General features: G+C 37.3%; 1 protein-coding gene across 2 annotated transcripts in view; it reads left to right on the top strand.

The window, feature by feature from the left end:
• Positions 1-22,433, top strand: part of PlexA (plexin A) — a 1,043,054-nt gene that overhangs the window by 824,560 nt on the left and 196,061 nt on the right. For both annotated transcript variants that reach the window (XM_069837886.1, XM_069837888.1), the window contains exon 6: positions 9,194-9,323. In XM_069837886.1, coding sequence (XP_069693987.1) covers positions 9,194-9,323 — 130 coding nt within the window. The remainder of the gene's footprint in view (positions 1-9,193; positions 9,324-22,433) is intronic.

Here is a 22,433-nt window from a genome sequence, read left to right as displayed (position 1 = left end):
TCGATTCTGTATAGTTCAACTTCATTTAACATTTTTTATATCAAATAAGAAACTATAAATATTTTACTAAAGATATTTAGGGGAGAGTTGGGTAGTATCGGACATCGGGTAATATAGGACAGTGCGTTTCTTTCATCTACCACCAGATGGTAGTACCTGAATAACATGGTTACGTTTCTGTATGCGACATCATAGAAACGTAACCATGTCATTCAGGTACAATCATCTGGTGGTAGATGAAAGAAACTCACTGTCCGATATTACCCGATGTTCGATACTACCCGACTCTCCCCTATTATATCATGTGGATCAGTCCAACATAAATTGGCTTGTACACATTGAATATGATCAAAATCCCTTCAATAGTATAAGAGAATTCGCCATACACAAAGGAGGAAAAGAGGCAGGCGGCATGCTTAGTGCCATTTATTCCATAATGAGGAAGGACAGAAACTTGTATTTCAACGTGTCTCGAAATGAGGTGCCCAATATATCCACAGAAAAATTGTTATACGCAGAGTTAGGGGAGAGTCGGGTAGTATCGGACATCGGGTAGTATCGGACAGTGCGTTTCTTTCATCTACCACCATATGGTAGTAGCTGGATGACATGGTTACGTTTCTCTATGCGACATCACAGAAATGTAACCATGTCAATCAGGAACTATCATCGTGTGGTAGATGAAAGAAACTCACTGTCCGATATTACCCGATGTCCGATACTACCCGACTCTCCCCTATCTGAAGTCTGATTAGTGTAACATGTAGCTAATCGGCGATGTAGGCAATAGAGAGGGAAAGAAACTGGCATTCCTCCCCATTATCTCATGTCCTAGTTGCTTCATAAGTTGATGCAATGTTGGTATCATTTGTGAGGTTCAGACCTGTCTTCGGACAGTTGACTAAACAACAAGAATGTAGAGTTACTTACACTTTTCTTTGCGAATTTTGTGAAAGTTCCAATAGTCCCCTAGCCAAGCCAGGCGAAAAGTGCCTCATTTTATAGGATTAGCATCCCTTGCGATAAACACATTTGTTACGCGTATGCGAACTATAGCAAACTAATAGCTATATTTTAACATTAATCACCTTTAAGTGATTACATTAATATAAAAAAAGAACTTTCGATATGTTTTGCTACTTAGGTACAGCTAAAATTGTGAAAAATTAATTACATGTACAGCTGTCAAAAAAAAAGTGGCCGCACTCGTGAACAGCGAATATTTTCAAAGTCCACTTCGGGTCGCGGCGATGTTACACGATGCATGTGCTTGTACAAGCAGGTCCGGAACTATGAAAATATTCCATATCTGCGCCTCGTAGACCAGCGGTAGAGTACTTGTTTAATGATTGAAAGGTCGTGGGTTCGGGCCTTCTTCAAGTTTTCATTTTATTTTTTAATCGTTCTTTAGCGATGTAAATGATATTCAAATTATCATTTATTCCAGTTATCGTTCTTTATGGATATCACGTTATTTATATTTTGTTATCGTTCTTTAGAGATATGAATAAAATTCAGGTCATCATTTGTATTCTGTTATCGTATTATAACGATATGAATAATAATTATTACTGTATCTCCAATGGGGGTTAGCCCTATTTTACATATGTATGTTAGGGGTATAGTTTTATACACAAAAAAGATAAGCATAAAGAGAATGGAAAAGAAAATTAAATTAGCTTGCGCGATGTAAACAAAACATAAACAATCCGTAAATTAGGCATTGCGATTGCAAAACAAATATCAGGTATCAATTTGAAACATACAAAAACATTAACAACACACATACGTAACACTTCTATAACACAAATATACAGATTTCCGTACCATACATCATAAATTAATACACAATAGTCACACAAACACAATCAAACTACAATTACGACGACATCAAGCATCCCATAACTGACTCACATACATAACAAATCAAGCATCCGTTACAACACATACACTTCAACATAGTAACCACACTTTTAAAAGTTACAAATTTGGCTCCAAGAGGAATAAATAGGACACTGTTACTAATTACTATTCTTCTACAATTTCTTAAATACATCTGTAATAAACCTGTGAAATTCCGATATGAATAATATAAACATTTTTTATATAGTTATCATTCTTTAACGATTTAAATAATATTCAAGTTATCATTTATATTCTGTTTTCCTTCATTAGCATTATAAAACAATATTCAAGTTATTTATATTGTTATTGTTCTTTCGCAATATATTAATTAAACAAACCGATATTTATCATTTATATTCTGTTATCGTTCTTTAGTGATACTGTATAAATAATATTCTAGTTATTTATATTGTAATCGTCCTTTAGCGATATAAATAACATAAATTTAATATTAGGTTTGGAAAAATCCCATTTGCATAATACTGGTATTAGTTTTTCTTTTTGTATTATTACATTATACTATCTTGAACCACAATAAAATGAAAAGGAGTAACGAGGAATTGAACCTGAGACGTTGACATCTAAATTCCGACGTTCGTCCGCTGAGCTACGAGAGCAAAAGTGTGGAAACATTTTCGGAAAAATTTGCCCAATCACATTCTAAGATTTTCTGATGATTCGTAAAAGCTAGTCCAGGATGCGGGGGGCAAAGGCTAATTGAGACTTCCCGGTCTCTGATAGGGTCAAACATCCTGATAGAATTAATATTTAACCCTTGCCGTGACTTTCGGTGAAGTCCGGAGGGCCCAATTAGTCAAATCCACTCTCCTCATCTCCATGCTTGGGCCCCCTGGAATTTAATAAGATGCGAAAGAGATAGTGGTGTGCGGAAAGCAACGGGATGTTACCGCATTTAGGCCTATCCTTACCAAGAAAACTGCAAACAAGAACAAAGGAAGCTTTTAATAGAATAAAAAGGATCTTCTGCGGACCTCTGGAAAAAGAACTAAGGAAGAGACTAGTGAAGTGCTTTGTGTGGAGTGTGGCATTGTATGGGGAAGGAACATGGACATTACGACGAAATGAAGAGAAACGAATTGAAGCATTTGAAATGTGGATGTGGAGAAGAACTGTGCGTGTGAAGTGGACAGACAGAATAAGAAATAAAATTGTGTTTGAAAAAGTGAGTGAAGAAAGAATGATGCTGAAACTGATTAGAAAGAGAAAAAGGAATTGGTTGGGTCTCTGGTTGAAAAGAATAATAGACGACATTAGGATATGTGGATCATATGCGGAGACTAAGAGGAAGGCAGAAAATAGGAAAGATTGGATATTGCTGGGTTTGCAATGAAAGACCTGCCCATGGACAGAACATTTATGTGTGTATGTTCAGAATGCCTGGAATATCGTGTCTAAGAACAGTCGCTATTTGCAAAGAGTAGTCAATTCCATGCCCACTCGACTGCAAGATGATCGAGATAAGAGGAAGATAGACTAAATATTGAATTGTGGCTTTTTGTTTTGTTTTTTGAACGCTTAATTGTTTGAATGTTTTAAGGCCGACGCCAGTAAATTTGTTATGTTTATGCCACGAAAGATATTTTATTGAGAATAATTTTTTTTTTCTTTCCATTTGCAGCCACAATATAATAATGATAATGATGAAGTCATGGCATAATATATTAATGAACCTGATGTTAATTACTAAAATAATCATAAAAGAGAAAGGAGCCATTATGTCTAGTTTGTCTCTCTCAAAAACAGAACAAAAAAGGACATAAAAAGCACGAGGTTGCAGTCGAACGCAGGACCTCATGAATAAGAGGCCTGAACGCTACCATTATGCTATCGAATAACACACAGTATACTTCAATTATAACTTTAGATATCAGGCAACGTGGTCCAACAACATGTAACATCGCCTGTCTCCGAATTTTAGCGAAGATACCCGAAGGGAACTTTGTCTCAGGAGAGCGGCCACTTTTTCTTTTGACAGCTGTACCTACTGTAACAATTTTCGAAAATCAACATCGTGATGATGCCGTGTTATCTCCTTTCTGGTTGAGTGATTATTCATCTCTACTGAGGCATGTGGACGCGAGGTCAGGAGTCGTTTGTTTGGCTCTTTATGGACTATCGCGCCACGGATTGCTTTAACCGTACAGTCTATAATCGAAGACAAATATTTTTAGAGCTGTAAAAATTACTTTTTATGTTCTTTTCAGAATTAGAATAATTCTTCAAGAAAATAGACTACAATTAGTAATACAATTTGCAGTGAGATAAGAAAAACGCACTAAATTGTTGTGAAACGTGTAATAAGAAAATATATGAGAACTTTGTGATAGGTAAGTCTCCTCATTTTGTATATATAATCCAAGACAATTGCAGCTATCTTCAAATATTTCTTGTACTGAAATTAAAATGTGATTATGTCTAAGTAACGTTTAAATGCGAATATTTAAAACTCATTTTAAATAGAGAACTTCGTCCACTTACATGTGACACTGCTGTGGTCGGTGACCAAGGAACTCACACACACCAAGAAGTCGACACCTGTGGAGTAACGGTTAGCGCGTCTAGCCGCGAAACCAGATGGGCCGGGTTCGATTCCCGGTCGGGACAAGTTAGTAGTAGTTGGTAGGTTGTTTTATGACGCTTTATCAACATCTTAGGTTATTTAGCGTCTGAATGAGATGAAGGTGATAATGCTGGTGAAATGAGTCCGAGGTCCAGCACCGAAAGTTACCCAGCATTTGCTCATATTGGGTTGAAGGGAAAACACCGGAAAAAACCTCAACCACGTAACTTGCCCCGACCTGGAATCGAACCCGGGCCATCTGGTTTCGTGGCCAGACGCGCTGACCGTTACTCCACAGGTGTGGACGGGACAAGTTATCTGGTTGAGTTTTTCTCTGGTGTTTTCCCTCAACCCAATATGAGCAAATGCTAGGTAACTTTCGCTGTTGGACCCCGGACTCATTTCACCGGCATTATCACCTTCATCTCATTCAGGCGCTAAATAATCTAAGCTGTTGATAAAGCGTCGTAAAATAGCCTACTAAAATAAAAACACATGAAGAATGGCAACCGAAATACAGAACTGGTAAATCAAACACAAAATGATTACAGTATTTCGTCACATAATTAATCCAAAGAATAAAAGTACGAAAAAGTTTGTCTACATATTATTTCATTCTTTCTCGGCAGACTGAAAGAATTTCCATCATTAGTAAAAGCTATGCTTCATAATGGAGGTGATGTTCCGGAGTATTTTGCATTTTACATCTTCAAATTATGACTCTCTAGTAATCAATAAAATTAATGTTTTGAGATTCGTCTCAATTCTAGAAACTGTAGAACGACTCCCGGTATTCTGACCATTTAATTTCAAAATCTTCACCTCAGTTATATGGATCGAATGTTTGGTAATGTCATGTAAGAAAAATTGAAATAGACTCTCAGGGTAAGCATATAAATCTTCTTCATAACACGAATAGATTTTCTTTTGGCAATTTTTAGTATGCCAGATAGGCCTTGTGTGGATAGGCCTCTATGTTGAACCGAAACATTTCGCGTTCAGTCGCACTGCCGCATGCATACTACTGTATGTGTATTGGAAAAAGAACCGTTAACCTAATCACTTTGCTCAAATCTGGGTATCGTTCGTGCCGAGTGCGAGACCTTAGATGACGTGCTAGATACAGGGATTCTTTCTCAACCTCTTTTGGCCAAGACCTAAAGTCAACTAGATCAACTTCATCGACCCATGAGTTTACGTATTTTGTAGTTAAAAGAGTTGTAATGTGGCCCCTAATAATACCGTATTGTAAGGAATAAGTGCCACCAGTAGGCTTAGACCTCAGTCAGCTGACATATTTTCATTATTATTCGTTAAGACGTAGTTCCCTCTTTAACGTCGCACTGGATAAATCGGTAAGAGATTCAGGCATACGAAGAGAGAAACTATTGCCACGAAGTCTGTCCAATTGTTAGCATATGCCGATGATGTGGATATTATTGGCAAATCATATACTGCGATGGCGGACGCCTTTCTTGCTCTGGCCGGCAGCGCAAAAAGAATGGGATTAATTATTAATGAAAAAAAGACAAAATAAATTACTTAAGACAAAAGATATGCCAATACATCTGAAATGGCCTACACATAGATATGTCTTTGAAAAAGTGGAGTCCTTTACTTACCTATGATCCATAAGTACAGATGAATAATGATATCAGACAGGAAATAAAACAGCATATAACAGCGGCGAATAAATGCTATTTTGGATTGCTACAGTACATGAAAAGCCATGTTTTACCGAGATCTATAAAGGTACAGATCTATAAAACTCTGATAAGGCCAATTCTCATATACGCATCTGAAACATGGACTGTTAGCAAAACAAACGAGTATGACCTCTGTTTTGAGAGAAAGATGCTAAGAAGGATTTATGGGCCAATATGTGAGAACGGCATATGGAGGAAGAGGTACAACCACATTCTAGTATATAGAGTTACGAAGCTCAATACGTAGTAAATATGCATCCATAGATAGTTGCTAACCACTAGGATCGCTAATATCGCCTCATAACAGACAATGCGAAATAGTACCGGCACAGTCTATTGTTCCTAGCACCCTCAAAACTCAAGCTTCGTGACTGTATAAACTAGACTATGGTACAACCAAGACCTGCATACATTCTTTAAGAATCCTGATATCAGTAACTACATCAAGATAGGCCTATCCAGATTGAGGTGGACAGGACATCTAATGAGGTTGAAGGAATTCTAGAGGGGGAGAGGAAGGCCAAGATTGCGATGAATGGATGGAGTGAATGGGGATGTTGTATCATTAGGAATGAGGAACTGGAGTATGATTGCGTTGGATCGGGACAGGTGGAGGAGAGTTCTTGAGGAGGCCCAGATTCAGAGATGAATTGTAGCGCCATGGATGATGATGAAGACGTAGTTCTGAAAATGTTCAATTAAGTACTTTTTAGACATTTATTTAATTTTTTCTGGAAGTTACTCTGACCCATCTCGAAAGTCACGGCGACCCATAGGTTAAGAATCCCTGTGGTCGATGAAGTGAGGCGTTCAACGACAGTGCAAATGCTGCCTGTTGTCCCATATTGCAATCACACACACTATACATAGCATTGGCCTATTGGATTCAAGAAGGGAAGTAGTGCTGTGGGCCCGTGTCTTACATGTGTAGCACATAAAGGGACCCGTCCCTGAGTAAGGTGACTCCAGAAATTCACAGACAATTTCTCGCCTACTTCCAAATTTGTAGGCAGCTCAGTGAATAATGAGTTGCTTAAGTGTACACATATCTTTCCTACACTCGACCTTCAATCTGTAACATTCACAGTCCTAGATTACAAAACTGTTCATCTGGGTGTTTTCTTCTTGTTGTAATCGTTGCCTACTGGAACCGTGCATACTGAAGAAAATGACGTGTAGATATGTAGGTATCTTTCTTTCAGTTTTATTTTGTTTTTGACGTGGAAAATAATATTCCCTGCTCAGAGAGACATCTATTGTAACTGTCACAGTTACGAGAGTGCCAACGTGAAATGTCAACATACAAACGAAACAGTTATAGGTTTCACCCAATAGCATTTCTCTTCCGACCTTCATACGCCTTATATTGCTACTTTGGAAATCGCACGAGCTTTATTGTTCCCTTGCTGAAATTGTACATCACTTTCCTTTCCAAATGCAAATCAATACTACTACTCTCGTTGGATCATACGCTAATATCTTCTTTACTGGGTGCTCATCCGTCAATATTAGTGCAGAACTGTCCGAAACAACAATGAAACGGGCCACAGTCCCCTGGGAGGAGGGAACTTCATTTGATGTATTGATGGGACTTACGATACTTTCATGTTGCAGAAGAAAAGTTAAAACTAGAATCGGTTAGTGTGGAAGGGATTTTTTATGACTTCTCATCTAGAAAGGGTAAGATTTCTCGAGGGATTTTTTTATTGCGCCTTGTGCAGTAGAGAGAGATAAGTAAAGCATAATGTGTGCTGACGTTTATTTAAGTGTTGTAAAGAAATTGTCTTTTGTTACATGACACTATACCAATGAAAATTGGTTTTCTCTTCCTGAGCAGAGAATTAAAAAATCCTATTCTCCTTCAAATTGTGTTAATGATTTGGGGTCTTTATTGCAACATTATCTAAATTCAGAGTTACTGCTAAGGTTTTTTGCTCTCCATTGATATGCAGTCTTCATACGTTCTTTACTTCCGTTTTAATTGTATTAAAGTTAGTTAGGTAGTCTTTTAACGGTTTTATATTATATGGGAGTATATGTTGTTTTAGGGTGAAATACTGCACTCTTCGTATTACTCGACCGAGGCGAGTGGAGCCACGGGCGTAATATGAACTATCGCGATGCGGTATTACGAACTCAGGAGTAGTAGCGCCACGGCTCCGGGCTGCAGGACTTCACTGGGCTTGATCGAGTAATACTTCGGTGGTAGAGAGAAAAATGGAATCGGTAGTGATATGGAAAGGGAGATAGGATCACTCCTAGGAAAGTAGAAGTTAACAATGTTGATGTCCTCCATGAGCCCTCGAGTTACTAACGCAATATCAATAATAATTTATTTTCAGTTTTTGGACGGATAAATAAGGAGTAACAGTTAAGAAAGTGATATCCTACTCTTTATGACAGTAATATTTCTGTACAAAACGACAAACAGTGTATTACATGAATTTGATAACTGACAAAATTTCCTCAATTGTGAGTAGCAGTGTCTTTGCAGAGTGTTACAAAAATTGTTGCATTAGTTCTTTCAAGTTATTGAGAGACCATTCCTCTTCATTTACTTTTTGCAACTCAGTACTTTTGCAGAAAGTATGAATTAATTACACATTTTTTAAAATGTTCCTTAGTATAATGTAACCGACTTTTGGATAGTGCCGCACTTTCTCACGTACCGGTACCTCTAGAAAAGTGATACTAGAAGTATTATGTGGGCTCAGAATGACAAGGTTCCATATGACATTTTTAGCAAAATTGAGATTTTTATTGCATTGAATTCTGCTACTTCACAGCTATCTACCATATAAATTATATGTTTATATCTCAATTATTGTTCGTGATGAAGTTAGTTTGTAAAGGTTCTTATCTGCATTGATTTTATTAACAAACATACTTTTAAAATGCTCTCCTGTAAAATTTACTAAACACTATATAGAACCTTGTCATTCTGGAACCCTCGATTAGTAATTTTCATTACATTACTCAGTCAATGTGGAATCTGTTTCAGGTGCAGCCTTAGGAGCGATTGCCAAGATGCTGCAAAGGATCCTCTCTACTGGATATCCTACAAGAGCGGACGTTGCACTACCATCACCACTGTCACTCCCAATGAATTGCAGCGTACAACAGCAAGAACCGTAAGTCACAGTCACATTTTTTTCCTCAGCATCATTTAGATTTCTAAAAACATCTCATATCCTCATGTTCTTAATACACTCAGGGACAAAAAAAAACCGGACACTTCTATATTTTCTTGTATTTTGTTGCCAATTATTTCAAAATGAAACAAAACCCATTTAAACAAAATAATGTTTCATTTAGCACCTTATACGACAACATTTGAAAAAAATCTCTGATGACAAAATTTACAAAAAATTACAAAGGGCGTATAACTATAGCATCATTTGGTCTAACTGTTTTTTCATTTTATGGTGCCTTAAACATTAAAAACTCTTTTTAGTAACGGGTATTACCCCCTCTGGCTTGAATAACTGCATCCATACGTCTTGGCATGCTCTCAATTTGGTTAGCAATGTCTTCTTGAGGAATAAGTTCTCATTCTTCGCCAAGTGCTCGCCTCAACTCTTGTAGCGATTCTGGTCTCGGTCGTCTATTCTTAACACGCCGTCCCAGCATGTCCCACACATGTTCAATTGGGTTCATGTCTGGACTCCTTGCTGGCCATGGAAGAACATGAATTCCCACTTCTTGGAGATAATCTCCGACCGCATGGGCACTATGCGGCCGTGCATTATCATGCATTAAAACAAAATTATCGCCTACAAATTGGCCAAATGGCACAACATGATCAGCCAAGCATTCATTTATATACCTATCAGCTGTTAGTCTTCCATTTTCAACAAAAACCAACTCAGTACGAGCATCCGTACACACTCCTGCCCAAACCATCACTCCACCACCTCCATACGGCACATTTTCGGAAATGCAACACTGTGAAAATCGTTCTCCCCTCCTTCTCCAAACTCTTTCACGTCCATCAGGTGAGCACAGATTGAAACGGGACTCATCGGTGAACAGAACACAGCTCCACTGTCCATTTATCCAATCCCTGTGATCATTTGCAAAACGCAGTCGTTCAACTCGATGCATCCTGAGAAGTCTGGGACCAGTTGCAGGTCTACTTGATATCAGTCCACTTGCTTTCAACCTCCTTCTAACTGTTTTGGCCGAAATTGGGCGTCCATGCATGTTAAAAAATTGCTGGGCTACACTAGTAGCTGGCAGGTTGCGCTCCCTAAGAACTCTCAACACCATCTACCTGTCTTCATTTGGATTTGTAGCTCTTGGACGACCCGAACCTGATCTTCTGGTATATTCTAGGGTCTCTCTATACCGTTTTATGGCATCATGGGTTGTGCTTCTAGCCATATTCATAACATTTGCAATGTAACTTACACTGCGTCCATCATCGTAAAGGGCTACAGCTCGAGCCACATCTTCAGGTCGCATCTTGTTTTAAGACAAATGTTACAACCCCACTTAAACTCAGAAAATGTAAAAATAAAGAAATAACGAATGATAACTATAATGAAGCACAAAATGGTTGAGACAAAATTGTTATAGCTGAGACTCCGAAAGCAAAATTGGAATATTTGGTTGTAATGGCTTGTTTATAAAACAAAAAAAAAAATCAACAATGTATACACGTCTCCATAACAACAGATGGCTACCATAATATTGTATGAGAAGATAATGTTTTGCAAAATACCAGCAAATATTAAAGTGTCCGTTTTTTTTTTGTCCCTGAGTGTATTTCACATTTCGCAAGGCAAGTCAAACGTTAATTACATTTCAATAGCGAAAAATGCTTAATATTAGAGTTTTATTTTTGGAAAAACATGTAATATTCTGTTAAGGAATAAATTTCATACATTTTATTTATGGTTGAATTGCATTGATGGGATTAGTGATAAAGTTCTTAAGGCATTTAGGAAGGAAATTCGAAAGAAGCAAATGTGATATTTTTCTATACTTTCGAAGGGTTTGCGGGCCTTCCGTCCACTACCTTTTGTCCACAATTTATTTCGTCCATTACCATTCGTCCACTCACTTTTGTCCACGTTGTCTTGTCCAAAACCGATTGGTCTATACAATTTACGTCCATCCATACATTTTGTCCACACCTTTTATGCCCGTAACTTTCGCCCATCTTCCCACCTACAATTACAACACCGGAAACATGGTTAAGGAATGTGTACGAAGCAGTCTTGAGTGAGGAACAGAGGCTTAACAACGCCGTCGAAGATTTACATAGTAAATTTAAAAAACTCATGATTGTTTATCATCCCAGCATTTGGAAGTTTTTGGAAGTCTTGCTGGATGAACAGGAATCAAATGAACAGGTGGTCACTCAACTGTTGGGAGGACACACGCGAGTCCGTGAACCATTAAGTCAGACATGTGTCAATAATCATGAACACATCAGGGGAATGGTTATACGGTATGAAGACTACAAGAACGACGGCCAGCTGGAAACATATGAGAGGAATTTCATATAGTGTAAAAATTAACCATGCTGAAGTTCTTCAGGAAGAAGAAAATGATGATTAATCATGTTTATAATACAAACAGTATGTAGCTACATTCAAAAACATATTTAAATTCAAATAAATTGCTTTTTCACTAAATGAATTATGTTTCATGTCATCTATATTTTTTGCCATAGTGGACGAAATGGTCAGGGGACAAAACTTAATGGACGATTCATGAAATGGGCAAATGTGTCGGTGGACAAAAAAAAAGTGGACGAAACGTAGTGGACCAAAGGCCCTATAACGTTTCGAAGCATTTGCGTGATTTGAGGAAACGAAGGAAAGTTTTACTGGAAGATATAACTCCAGTGCTTCAAATAATATCACTGGTTTTAAATTGATCATTTCGAGACCTTATTGGAGGTGATCGGAGGTTAATAGTTGACTAGATTTTGTAAAGAAATTGGGATAAGCCATGGTAGTGTGCAGTCCATCATTTAAAATTATTTAAAATTTCGGAAAAAAAAAATCGACTTGATGGGTTCCACGCCTCTTGAATGCAGATCAGATGGGTGTCCGAGTTGAAATTTTTGAGACTTTTTGAATCCGTACGAAGCAGAGGGAGACACATTTTTAAATATAATTCTCACCTGTGATGAGTCGTGGATGTACATTTACAGTTATACCCCAGAGCCGAAGTGGATCAGTGTGGAGTCATAAAGAAATGTGAAACAGATTCAGTGACGGCGAAAATTGAAAATAGTTACGATTAACACAAACATTTTTTCTTGTAGAATTATGTGTTAGCTGTATAGCAGTACCTGACAGTAACGAAGTAGTCAATAAGATACTAATTTTTCAATATATACTTGTTAATTAAATATATATCTGTACCTATTACCGTGCTTAAAAATACTGATAAGGAAGCCATATTCTGGCATAGAATAAATGTAATTGAAGAGTCCACTGCAAAAAGGGGGTGTGTCGTAAATTTGTGAAAAACGAGATGAAGGTTCAGTACTATATAGATCAAAGGGAGTAGAATATAATACACTTTGTTGCGCTGCAAGAAAGGTGATAGTTCCAGATCTACATCGTGTTGAAGAATTGGTATGCAACACAAAGAGTGGGAATGTCAAAGTTTAAATTGCATTTCCTACAAAATCAAATACTTTCGACATTCCCCCTTTTTGCAGTGGACTCAATTATTATCCATCCCAAGACTATTGCCGTGATCTAGTAGTAGTAGATTCCTCTCGGGTTTGGGTTCGAATTCTGTTTTGACTATTATCTATTTTGGATTTTCCGGTTTCCCCTAGCTCTATGGTGAATGTAAGATAATCTGCGAACCCTGGGAGTTATTTTGCTATTACTAATTCCATCGACTGTAGATAACCACGCAATTGATGTAGCTTCGTTAAATAATCGATAAAATCTTAAGCATTTTCAGCGCAATTAGTGTGATCTCCTCAAGAGATTGAGACATGTTCATACTATAGCGAATTGGAAGAGTGTAGTGACAACGTGTCAATCTCAGAATATAGTAATTAGTTAAAATTACACGCAGTTGAAACCTGCCAATCCGAACTAATTTAGACCGCGACCTGTCCGGTTAAGAAAATGTTCGGATTATCCGAAATCATTATTTTATTATAGCAACAAAACGTAGTCACAGACGTTCGGCAGGTAGACTATAGACCTGATTGGGAAACCGGATTGTTGTGAGTGCTCACGCATATGTGTGAGAAAAGTAATGAGTTTATAGGCCTATTTGTAATGAACTGATTTCTAGGTAACCAAAGAACAATAAAACTGCTATCTTGAATGTCAAACTCTTTTTCTTACGATTACTATAATTCATTTCTTGAAGACATTATTGGATTTTGATATCTTACATAAATATAGTAATACCATTCTTCGTTACGAAGTGTTGTTGTTTTTTTTTTCATCTTGACTTTTAAGTTCAGAACTTGCTAGCTGCGTGGTAGGGCTGGCCTTGTATTCGGGAGGTCCGGAGTTCGATCCCATGGGCCGGCAACCCTAACTGAGGTTTTTCATGGTTTCCCCTCAGTTACTTCCAGGCAAATCCCGAGACTGTACCTCTTTAAAGCCCGGCCATGGACGACGATCCTTCCCTTAATCCTTACATATGTGCGAGTGAATGCTGTGTAATGTCTTAAATGTTTGTGTTGTATCGGAGATGGCTCTGGCATTGAGATGATCCCTCATCCGGGGAGGCCCTCCGTGTCTTTGTGTGGTCAAAAAAGTATCTTTGTGATGCAATAGATTAATTCATCTCCCGACAGATCGCGGCCCTGTAAAGCCCGTGTGGCGTGGGTGGTATAAATGAACCTAAAAGGGAGAGTAAACTAAGGTAAAAAAAAGAAATTTGAGAACTTTTTCATTTAGGAATTTTGGTTGGGATTAGCGAGGTTCTACTGTATTAGATTTTTTTTAATAATTACAAAATAAGTTACTTTGAGCAGGGTTCTAATGCATTTGATTTATTTTTAATAATTATAAAATAAATCACTTTGTGCTTCAATTATTGAAACTCAAAGTGTCATGTCAGTTACCAGTGCGGGATTTTCGCCTTTTTAAGTAAATTGTGTGTGTGTGTGTTTGTGTTGCTTCTGCGATTTGTGAGCACAGAAGAGATGATCGGTTACAATGAACAGCGCTTGTAAATCTGATTCTGCTTCAAAGTAAGAAAAGCTGGTACGCAGAGTTGTAAAATGTTGAAAAAAGCATTTGCTGAGCACACAGTAAGCAGAACACAATAGGTACGAAAACGTAGAAATGGTTTCGCCTTCGTTGCGAATATTGGTCATTCCGTATGGCCTTCGTCGAAGAAAACGGACGCAAATCTGTGTGAAGAAAAAGGGATTGCTAGCACGGCGTCTCGGGGAAAGCTTGTAGCATAAACGCCGCGGGAAGTGGAAATCTGAAAACTGGTCCCGTCACCGCGGATTATTGTTTAAGGTCTCTGCATGGATTCAGGGTCAAAAACATATTTGCTCTGATCCTACGCCTGTCTCACTCACCGGATTTAGCACTCCGTGTTTATTTCTCTTTCCGAGAAATGAAATTTCATTGAAAGAAAGGAAATGCGACTACAGTACATAGTGGAAGTATGATATGCTACAGTATATCCTTTTAGTTTACAATATTGCGGGATACGCTCACTGGGTTTCAACAAGTGAATTTACTGCTTTCGTAGCTTTTGCGACAGCTAGAAACTGCCTAACGCCTAAGAATGACACTAGTTCTTCTAGACTTCTAGGCTATTATTATTATTATTATTATTATTATTATTATTATTATTATTATTATTATTGCGACATGCGAAAAAAACGCAATGGGAACATTTTTAAAGATTATATGAATCATACATGCACAATTTTCAAAAGTCAGTTCAAACATTAAACCGCTATAAATATTATAATATTTGAGATAGGGAAAAAACGAAAACATCACAGTGTTGGGCAAACAACGGGGTTTACAAAACATTGGGAAGAAGGCCGCCGTTCTCTTGTTTAACGTACGCATTGTCTGCGACACCACGCACAGCATTTTGCAGATAATGTCTTGGAATATTGGCAATTTCTTGCGAGATGGCATCTTTCAGTTGCAGTAGGGTTGTTGGATGTGTCAGGCAAACTCGTTCTTTAAGGTGCTCCACAACCAAAAGTCGGCCGAATTGAAATCTGGAGATCACGGATGTCACATTGCTATTTCCACTACACAACGATACTATAACTTTGTAACCGAAGTCTACCAATTCATCTCTACTGACATTTTCTTCTGTTCCAAATCTGGAAGACCAATTGCATAACGTTTCGGATTTGATATGTTTAAACGCAGAAGATTTGCTTTTGCCAACAAAACGTTACTGGTATCGCACCCTGTTAACTCGTGAGCAAAAGTGGAGTTTTGCAACATTCTTTCCCAATTGATTCCTGCATGGCTTGGATATTATGCACGTTATCGCTGTGTGTGGAAGACTGCATTGAAGTGGTTTCAGAAGAATGGTGTAGTAGTAAGATTAAAGTATTAGTATCGTCTGCTATTACAGTGACATGTTTTTCCTCTCCAAAGTTTCTGCAGCGTGTCTCCATCGGTTATTATATGAATTATAATTTATAATTCTACAATTATTATAGAATTAAATTTTTCTTGGAAGTGTTTCGCAAGTATATTGATGAGGAGTTGTTTGTTCTTGCTGCTGGAAAGAAACCTTTCTTTCTTAACGACCACGGGCCAGTTTTCATCAAGTATTACAGTAACAGATAACTGCTTCACGCGCAATTTGTGCTCAATATAATAAATGTTATGCTTGGTGTTAGATATCCATAAAAAACTAATCACTTTTCCATACAGCTCTTGGATACACGATTCATACTGTTTTATGATCAACAAAATATGTTCCTGATTTTGACCATGGTAGGCCTAATTTGTGAAGTAGTTTTAATGCTCCGCCATAAAGAACGTAGTAGCTAAGTATTTTGTGTCTGCTAGCCTGTTGAGTATCATTGATGGCCATGCTATTAGAAGATTTTTCAGTTTTCTCAGTAGCTGTGTACTTTGATCAAATATTTAAATTCGTAAGGTGGATAGCTCGTAATTGAAGTATTCTCTTTTATCGTTTGAGACGTTATCCAAGGAGACACGATCATCCTCTGCGTCAGAAATATATCAATATGATGGGTTTCGTTACGAATAATAATATTCCTTTTCAGTACTTTCATGGCCACTGCTTGATTGGACTTCAACGTAGTTTCCGTTTTTGAAAAGCTTACCAGTAGCCCTAAGTTCATCTTTAATATTTCTTGCAATAACTTCTGTCTTTTCTGCGGTAACTTTTGTTCTCAATATCTATATTTACAAAAAAAAAAATGCATCCGTCCGTCTTCGACGCGACAGCCCTTGAATGACCAAGGCCGGCTGCTGGTCTCACTTCCACATGCCTCAGAAGAGGTGATCGATCATACAACCATTAGGGTTAACTTGTGGAAACCATGCTTATTGAACCATAATTCCATAACGTTATTTATGGAAGTAAGTACATAATGCTTTGAAATTAGTTTATTTTTATTGAGAAAACTGTGCGGGACAGGAAAAATCGATATCAGACATTTAGGTTTAGTTTAACATGAAGAATTCCCTGTTACAATTTGCGAATTTAAACTTCTAACACATTATAGTGTACACGCAGACGTATTTTATACCTTCGCTTGAATATAAATATAATAATACTGCAAGTTAAGTTTATAATGTCTTGGTTTTTTCTCTCATGTTTGAACATTGCACGATACCTAATAGTCGTTACTATGAACATATGAATCTTTAAAAAGATATTTTGTTTGATTTACCAATACGTGAATTTTTGTGAATGGTTGATCATATTAATAACAAAAATTACCTATACTCATTACTACGAGTCACTTCGCAAGATATGTGCCTAGTATCCTTATGCAGCTAAAGCATAAATGGGCAGGAGGGGAGGAATTAAGGAGAAAGGCACCGAACACATGTTAGAAAGGGGAAAGATTGAACAAACGCAAAGCGAGCTTCGGTTCTACAGAGACTCAGCAAACATGAAACGAACATAAGTTCTCTTACCGCTTTTTAACCAACTCGGTTAGTTTAGTTTACATGCATCAATTCTACGTATTGTTGGATGCCTATGGAGTAGGGCGAAGTTTGCAATATCTTGATATCCCCTCTCATGTTCAAACATTGCATGACAATAGTATGCATACTTACCTTGACCTATTCAGAATGTCATTAAAATGATTGCTTTAAGAGCCTCAACATAATGCTAGCGAATATAGCTATTTGCTTGCTTGGATGTCCCACGTAATTCTTCAATCAATATCGTAACAATGTGATCACGTAAAAAAAAACTTTTACAATATCTTTTTGTTGATCTCAGAAATATGTTTTCTACGTTCGTTTGTTATAGCTTGCTTGTATTCGTATTTATAAATAAAATATGTATTTTTTTCATCGATGCGCATGAAATGAATCTATTGATCTTGAAATTGAAATTAAAAGTTTTGAAGGTCATGAGGTACTTTATTTTTAATCCCGTTGAATTCGCTTCTAATGTAATATTCCTTTCAGTTATGTAAATGTAATTTCCTTTAATATACATAGTAAAACTTTTCAGTGGAAGAAATTGTGAGAAGTTTTCAATTTTGAGAGACACGTAATTCTCTAACTGTAGCTAAGGAATTTTATATTAGAATTTTATTTACGCTTCTTACCGTAGGCCCATATTATGTATATACGTGAAACAAGTTAAATGTCATCACCTGAATTTTGGAATTACATTTTAGCTCCCTTGACATGAAATAACGTCTGACCGTGAAGCGGGCGGTCCCGGGTTCAATCCTGGTTGGGACAAGTTGCTTGGTTCAGTTTTTTCTGAGGGTTTGGTTTCCCTCAACCAATTGAAGCAGAATTGCTGAGTAACTTCCGGTGTTGGATCTCGGACTCATTTCACCATCATAATTACACTTCCCCTCCTTCATCGTCATCTCAGTTTCTTGCGTCCGATGTCCCTGAGGGTTGAGGATTGTATCGCTTGTAGACGGAATATTTGCGGCTAAAAAGGATGAAGTTACAGGGGAATGGAGAAAGTTACACAACGCAGAATTACACGGATTTTATTCTTCACCTGACATAATTAGGAACATTAAATCCAGACGTTTGAGATGGGCAGGGCATGTAGCATGTATGGGCGAATTCAGAAATGCATATAGAGTGTTAGTTGGGAGACCGGAGGGAAAAGACCTTTGGGGAGACCGAGACGTAGATGGGAGGATAATATTAAAATGGATTTGAGGGAGGTGGGATATGATGATGGAGACTGGATTAATCTTGCGCAGGATGACGGGCTTATGTGATGCCGGCAATGAACCTGCGGGTTCCTTAAAGCCATTTGTAAATAAGTAAGTAATCGCTTGTAGACGGAATTTTGGTCGAGAAAATCTGGTGATGTGTTTAGTTCTCACTCAGTGTGTGAACTGTTAGCATTGTAATCTCTAGACATCGGATGTTTAGGAAAATGCTATTTTATCTGAATGTTCATATTTAAAGGCTTCTAGTAAATGTTCACGAATCATGAGAAATGAAGCATTCTGATGAAGATTGGTCTTGCTTTTTTTTTGCCTTTTTGCCGTTAACGCCTTTTTTGCTTTAATATGTGTTTTTTGCCCTTTTTTTTTTGCTTTTATATATACATTTTTTTACTTTTTTCTTCATATGACTACTCACTCAACAATACTGCATTTATTTCTGCGTTCGAAACTAAGGAAATTGCAGTCCTGATAGTAGCCATAGATATGGGACACACTGTTGTAATGCAGCATTGTTGTTTTGCTTACTCCGAAATCGACCTTGTCCTTCTGACTCAAGCACTGTGTTGAGAACACGAAATCGTAGTAGTCAGGCTATGATTGTCTTTGTGAAGGTACTGTTGTATGGTGAAAAATGTCAAAATTGAAAACATCGAAAGCTTCTTTATATCGTCAGTGGGTAGCAGAATTTCCTGCTTTCATTACTAATGGAACGATTACTATGTAGCCAGGATGGCACTGTTTAAGTATGCTCCAGTGACATCAGTATACGTTGAGAGATCTTTTTCAGCATATGAACTGATTTTGTTCAATAAACGTGAAAGAAGTTTGTGTGTTAATTTTGAAAATTTGCTTGTTGTTTATTGTAACTCAAATTATGGACGTGAAGTTTTGGATTCATAAGTAGGAATGAAAAAAGTCCATAGGACAGAGAAACTACTTTTCCAGTGCACTTTGTTAAGTTACTTATGGTCTCATGAATGTTTACTTTATGAATTATGAGTGATTCAGTATAATTTCATTGCCTTTTATTGCCCTGTTTTTGTTGCTTTTAGAGTCTTTCTAAGCTCCTAAAATACCATTTTTAGTGCCTTAACTGCCGATGTCTAGTAATCTCTATCACTCTAGACCGCACTTTCTTCTCGGCCAGAGAATACTTGCTGTTTATTCTGTTCAGAAATTAAATGTTATTACAAGTCGAGACCGAAATTTTCTCAGTTATCGTGCTGGATGTGTGTATGTTTCAAAAGTCGGCGTCAAAATGAAAGCGTGTAGAAAATCAAAAGAACGAGATTGTACACTAATAGTAAGGTGTTGACAGAAATCTGCTACAGAAAAGTAAATCATGGGTATACTAATAAAATCTGCAAATTTTGTGTTCTGTGAAGTTTGCGAATTGAGAGTCATGTGTTCTGAAGTTGGAGAATTAGTTGAAAATATTGTCATGTGAATATATTTTTTTACGCAGTTAAGAATGCGATGTGCATATTGTGATTTCCACATCCGAGAATTTATTCGTGAGAGTCGGATATCCGTGAGTTCGCCATGTTGCGCCATGTCTTTCACCGCACCCACCTGCTAGGTTCAGTCACTTTGCTGCCCGCAACGCTCCCAGGTCCAGCCACCATATCACGAGACAAATCTACGGGACGGCACATGAATAACAAGCAGAGCATCAACTGCACACTTCCTCACGAAAATCTTATTTTCCACGTGTCCCGCACTGAGCCACGCCCTTGTGGTTTCGAGTCCCAACAAATATAGCCCTACGTGATAAGGTGTAGAACTGCTGGCTTTCACGACATGGATGTGTTCTGATAGTTGGATGTGTGGAATGTGTCTTTTGTAGACACTTCTTACAAGATGTAGCGGCGTTGTAAGATAGGTCCTGGAACCCACTTCGCGAAGACGTATGAAGTCTGAGGGTTATAAAATCCTTTGGGAACAAGACTGCTTTTCTTTCAGGGACAATTAATGTTATGGGGATGGAAAAGCTTGCTGGATTCGCCCGGCGGGATCTTGAGTTATTTCAGTTCATAGTCAGCCTCGCTGCAATTGCGTTAATTTGTCTTCCTTTTGGAAATAACCTAAGTGGAGAAGGTATGTAGGATTAAATTTATCGGCTTACACCGTAATTACGTCACATTAGGTTCCTAGTGAAACCGTTAACTACAAAATATTCGCAGTAACTAATCACAGCCTTTTCACGTATCCATGCATGTGCCGCACTAAAATCGCCATATAGATTACTAGCACAGTCTACTATATACAGTCACGAAGCTCAATATGTAGTAAATATGCATCTATAGATAGTTGCTAACCACTAGGATCGCTAATATCGCCTCATTACAGACAATACGAAATAGTACCGGCACAGTCTATTGTTCCTAGCACCCTCGCAACTCAAGCTTCGTGACTGTGTATACTAGACTGTGCTACTAGCATAACTAACGTGACGAAATGAAGAAAGAAACACACTAGCTCCTATTTAAATATAAATAAGAGGGAAAGAAATTCTCCAAGATTACATTTCGCATTACACGAATCACGCGCTTGGCAAAATTCATTATTTTACTTTATAATGTGAGTGATATTACTGTTCACAGTAATTTCGTAAGCTCATATTCAAGACAAACAAGCTCACTGGGTATCCAAACAAAATTCTGAATTTCTGTTTTCTAGATTACACGCACCTCACATTTTTATAATCAACAAATGTAAGTCATTTTATTAAATTTATAAATGTTACTGAGTAGATGTGTGTCATTAATATTGTACAAATTCACGTAGAATAGCTATCCGTGTATTATAATAATTATTATGTGTGTATATGTACTTACGGACATCGTCATTTAAAAGTAATATCGTTCCTAAAATGTAATACACTTGTACTTAGTGATTCGTTCAAGTGTAGACCTAACAATTTGTTGAATAATAAATACCTCTCCTTCGGTCCCGTCTATACCCAAAGACGTTATTATACCTGGCTTCTGGTGTGGTCGGGGCAGGAAAGAACCAAAGACGTTGTAGTTATATATCTAGACACACAATTGGCGCTGGTGTCGTGTACAAATTTGAAACCTCTCGCGCAGGTTCGCGCGACGCCATGTTTTGGGAGCACGAATGATTCTTTCTATAAAGCATTCGGAGTTTAGAAAATACCATTGAGTATATAGGCGTTTTCTTAGTGGATTTCCTCCTTCACTGTAATATAACTAAACTTATTTACGTATTTTCTAACGTATAATATAAAATAACAGAAGTAAATCTAAATATCGTCACTAAGCATTGTTTTAAATATAAAAGCTTTATATTGCTCATAAATAGACTTATTAGTTTATTTCTATTTCCTATGACCGAATACATGGAATATTTTTACTTATGTTTTTTTTTATATACGTTAGAAAATACGTAAATAATTTATTTAAATTATATTACAAAGAGAGGGATGTCCGCTAAAAATGTATATATACCCAATGGTATTTTCCAAACACCTAACGCACTGTAATAATAATCCTCAGTGTTTTGACTCTTCCACTGCAGACATTGATTGCAATTCCCTCATTCTTACATCATTCTCAATGACACAATATTGTCAAAATGTGATTGTATTCATTGCTGGCTTAGTTGTTAAATCATTAATAAAATATGGTATAATAAATCTAAGGACTCAATTTATGGTACGTAGCCTACCAGCAGTAAACAATCTCTTTTATTTTTTTAACGAAAGAATAATGGGAGTCTTGTCATACCATCATCTGAGATTATAGAAATATGCCGCTTAAGTGAAAGAGCGATTATACAGATGTTGACAGTTCAATGGCATATTACCACCCACTCTTACATCGTGTGAAAACAATGTGCTCTAGAAGTAGAACACTTGTACAGTCTT

Source organism: Periplaneta americana, chromosome 10 (genome assembly GCF_040183065.1).
Source record: "Periplaneta americana isolate PAMFEO1 chromosome 10, P.americana_PAMFEO1_priV1, whole genome shotgun sequence".
Lineage (NCBI taxonomy): Eukaryota > Metazoa > Arthropoda > Insecta > Blattodea > Blattidae > Periplaneta > Periplaneta americana.
This window is presented reverse-complemented; position numbering and strand designations above follow the sequence as displayed.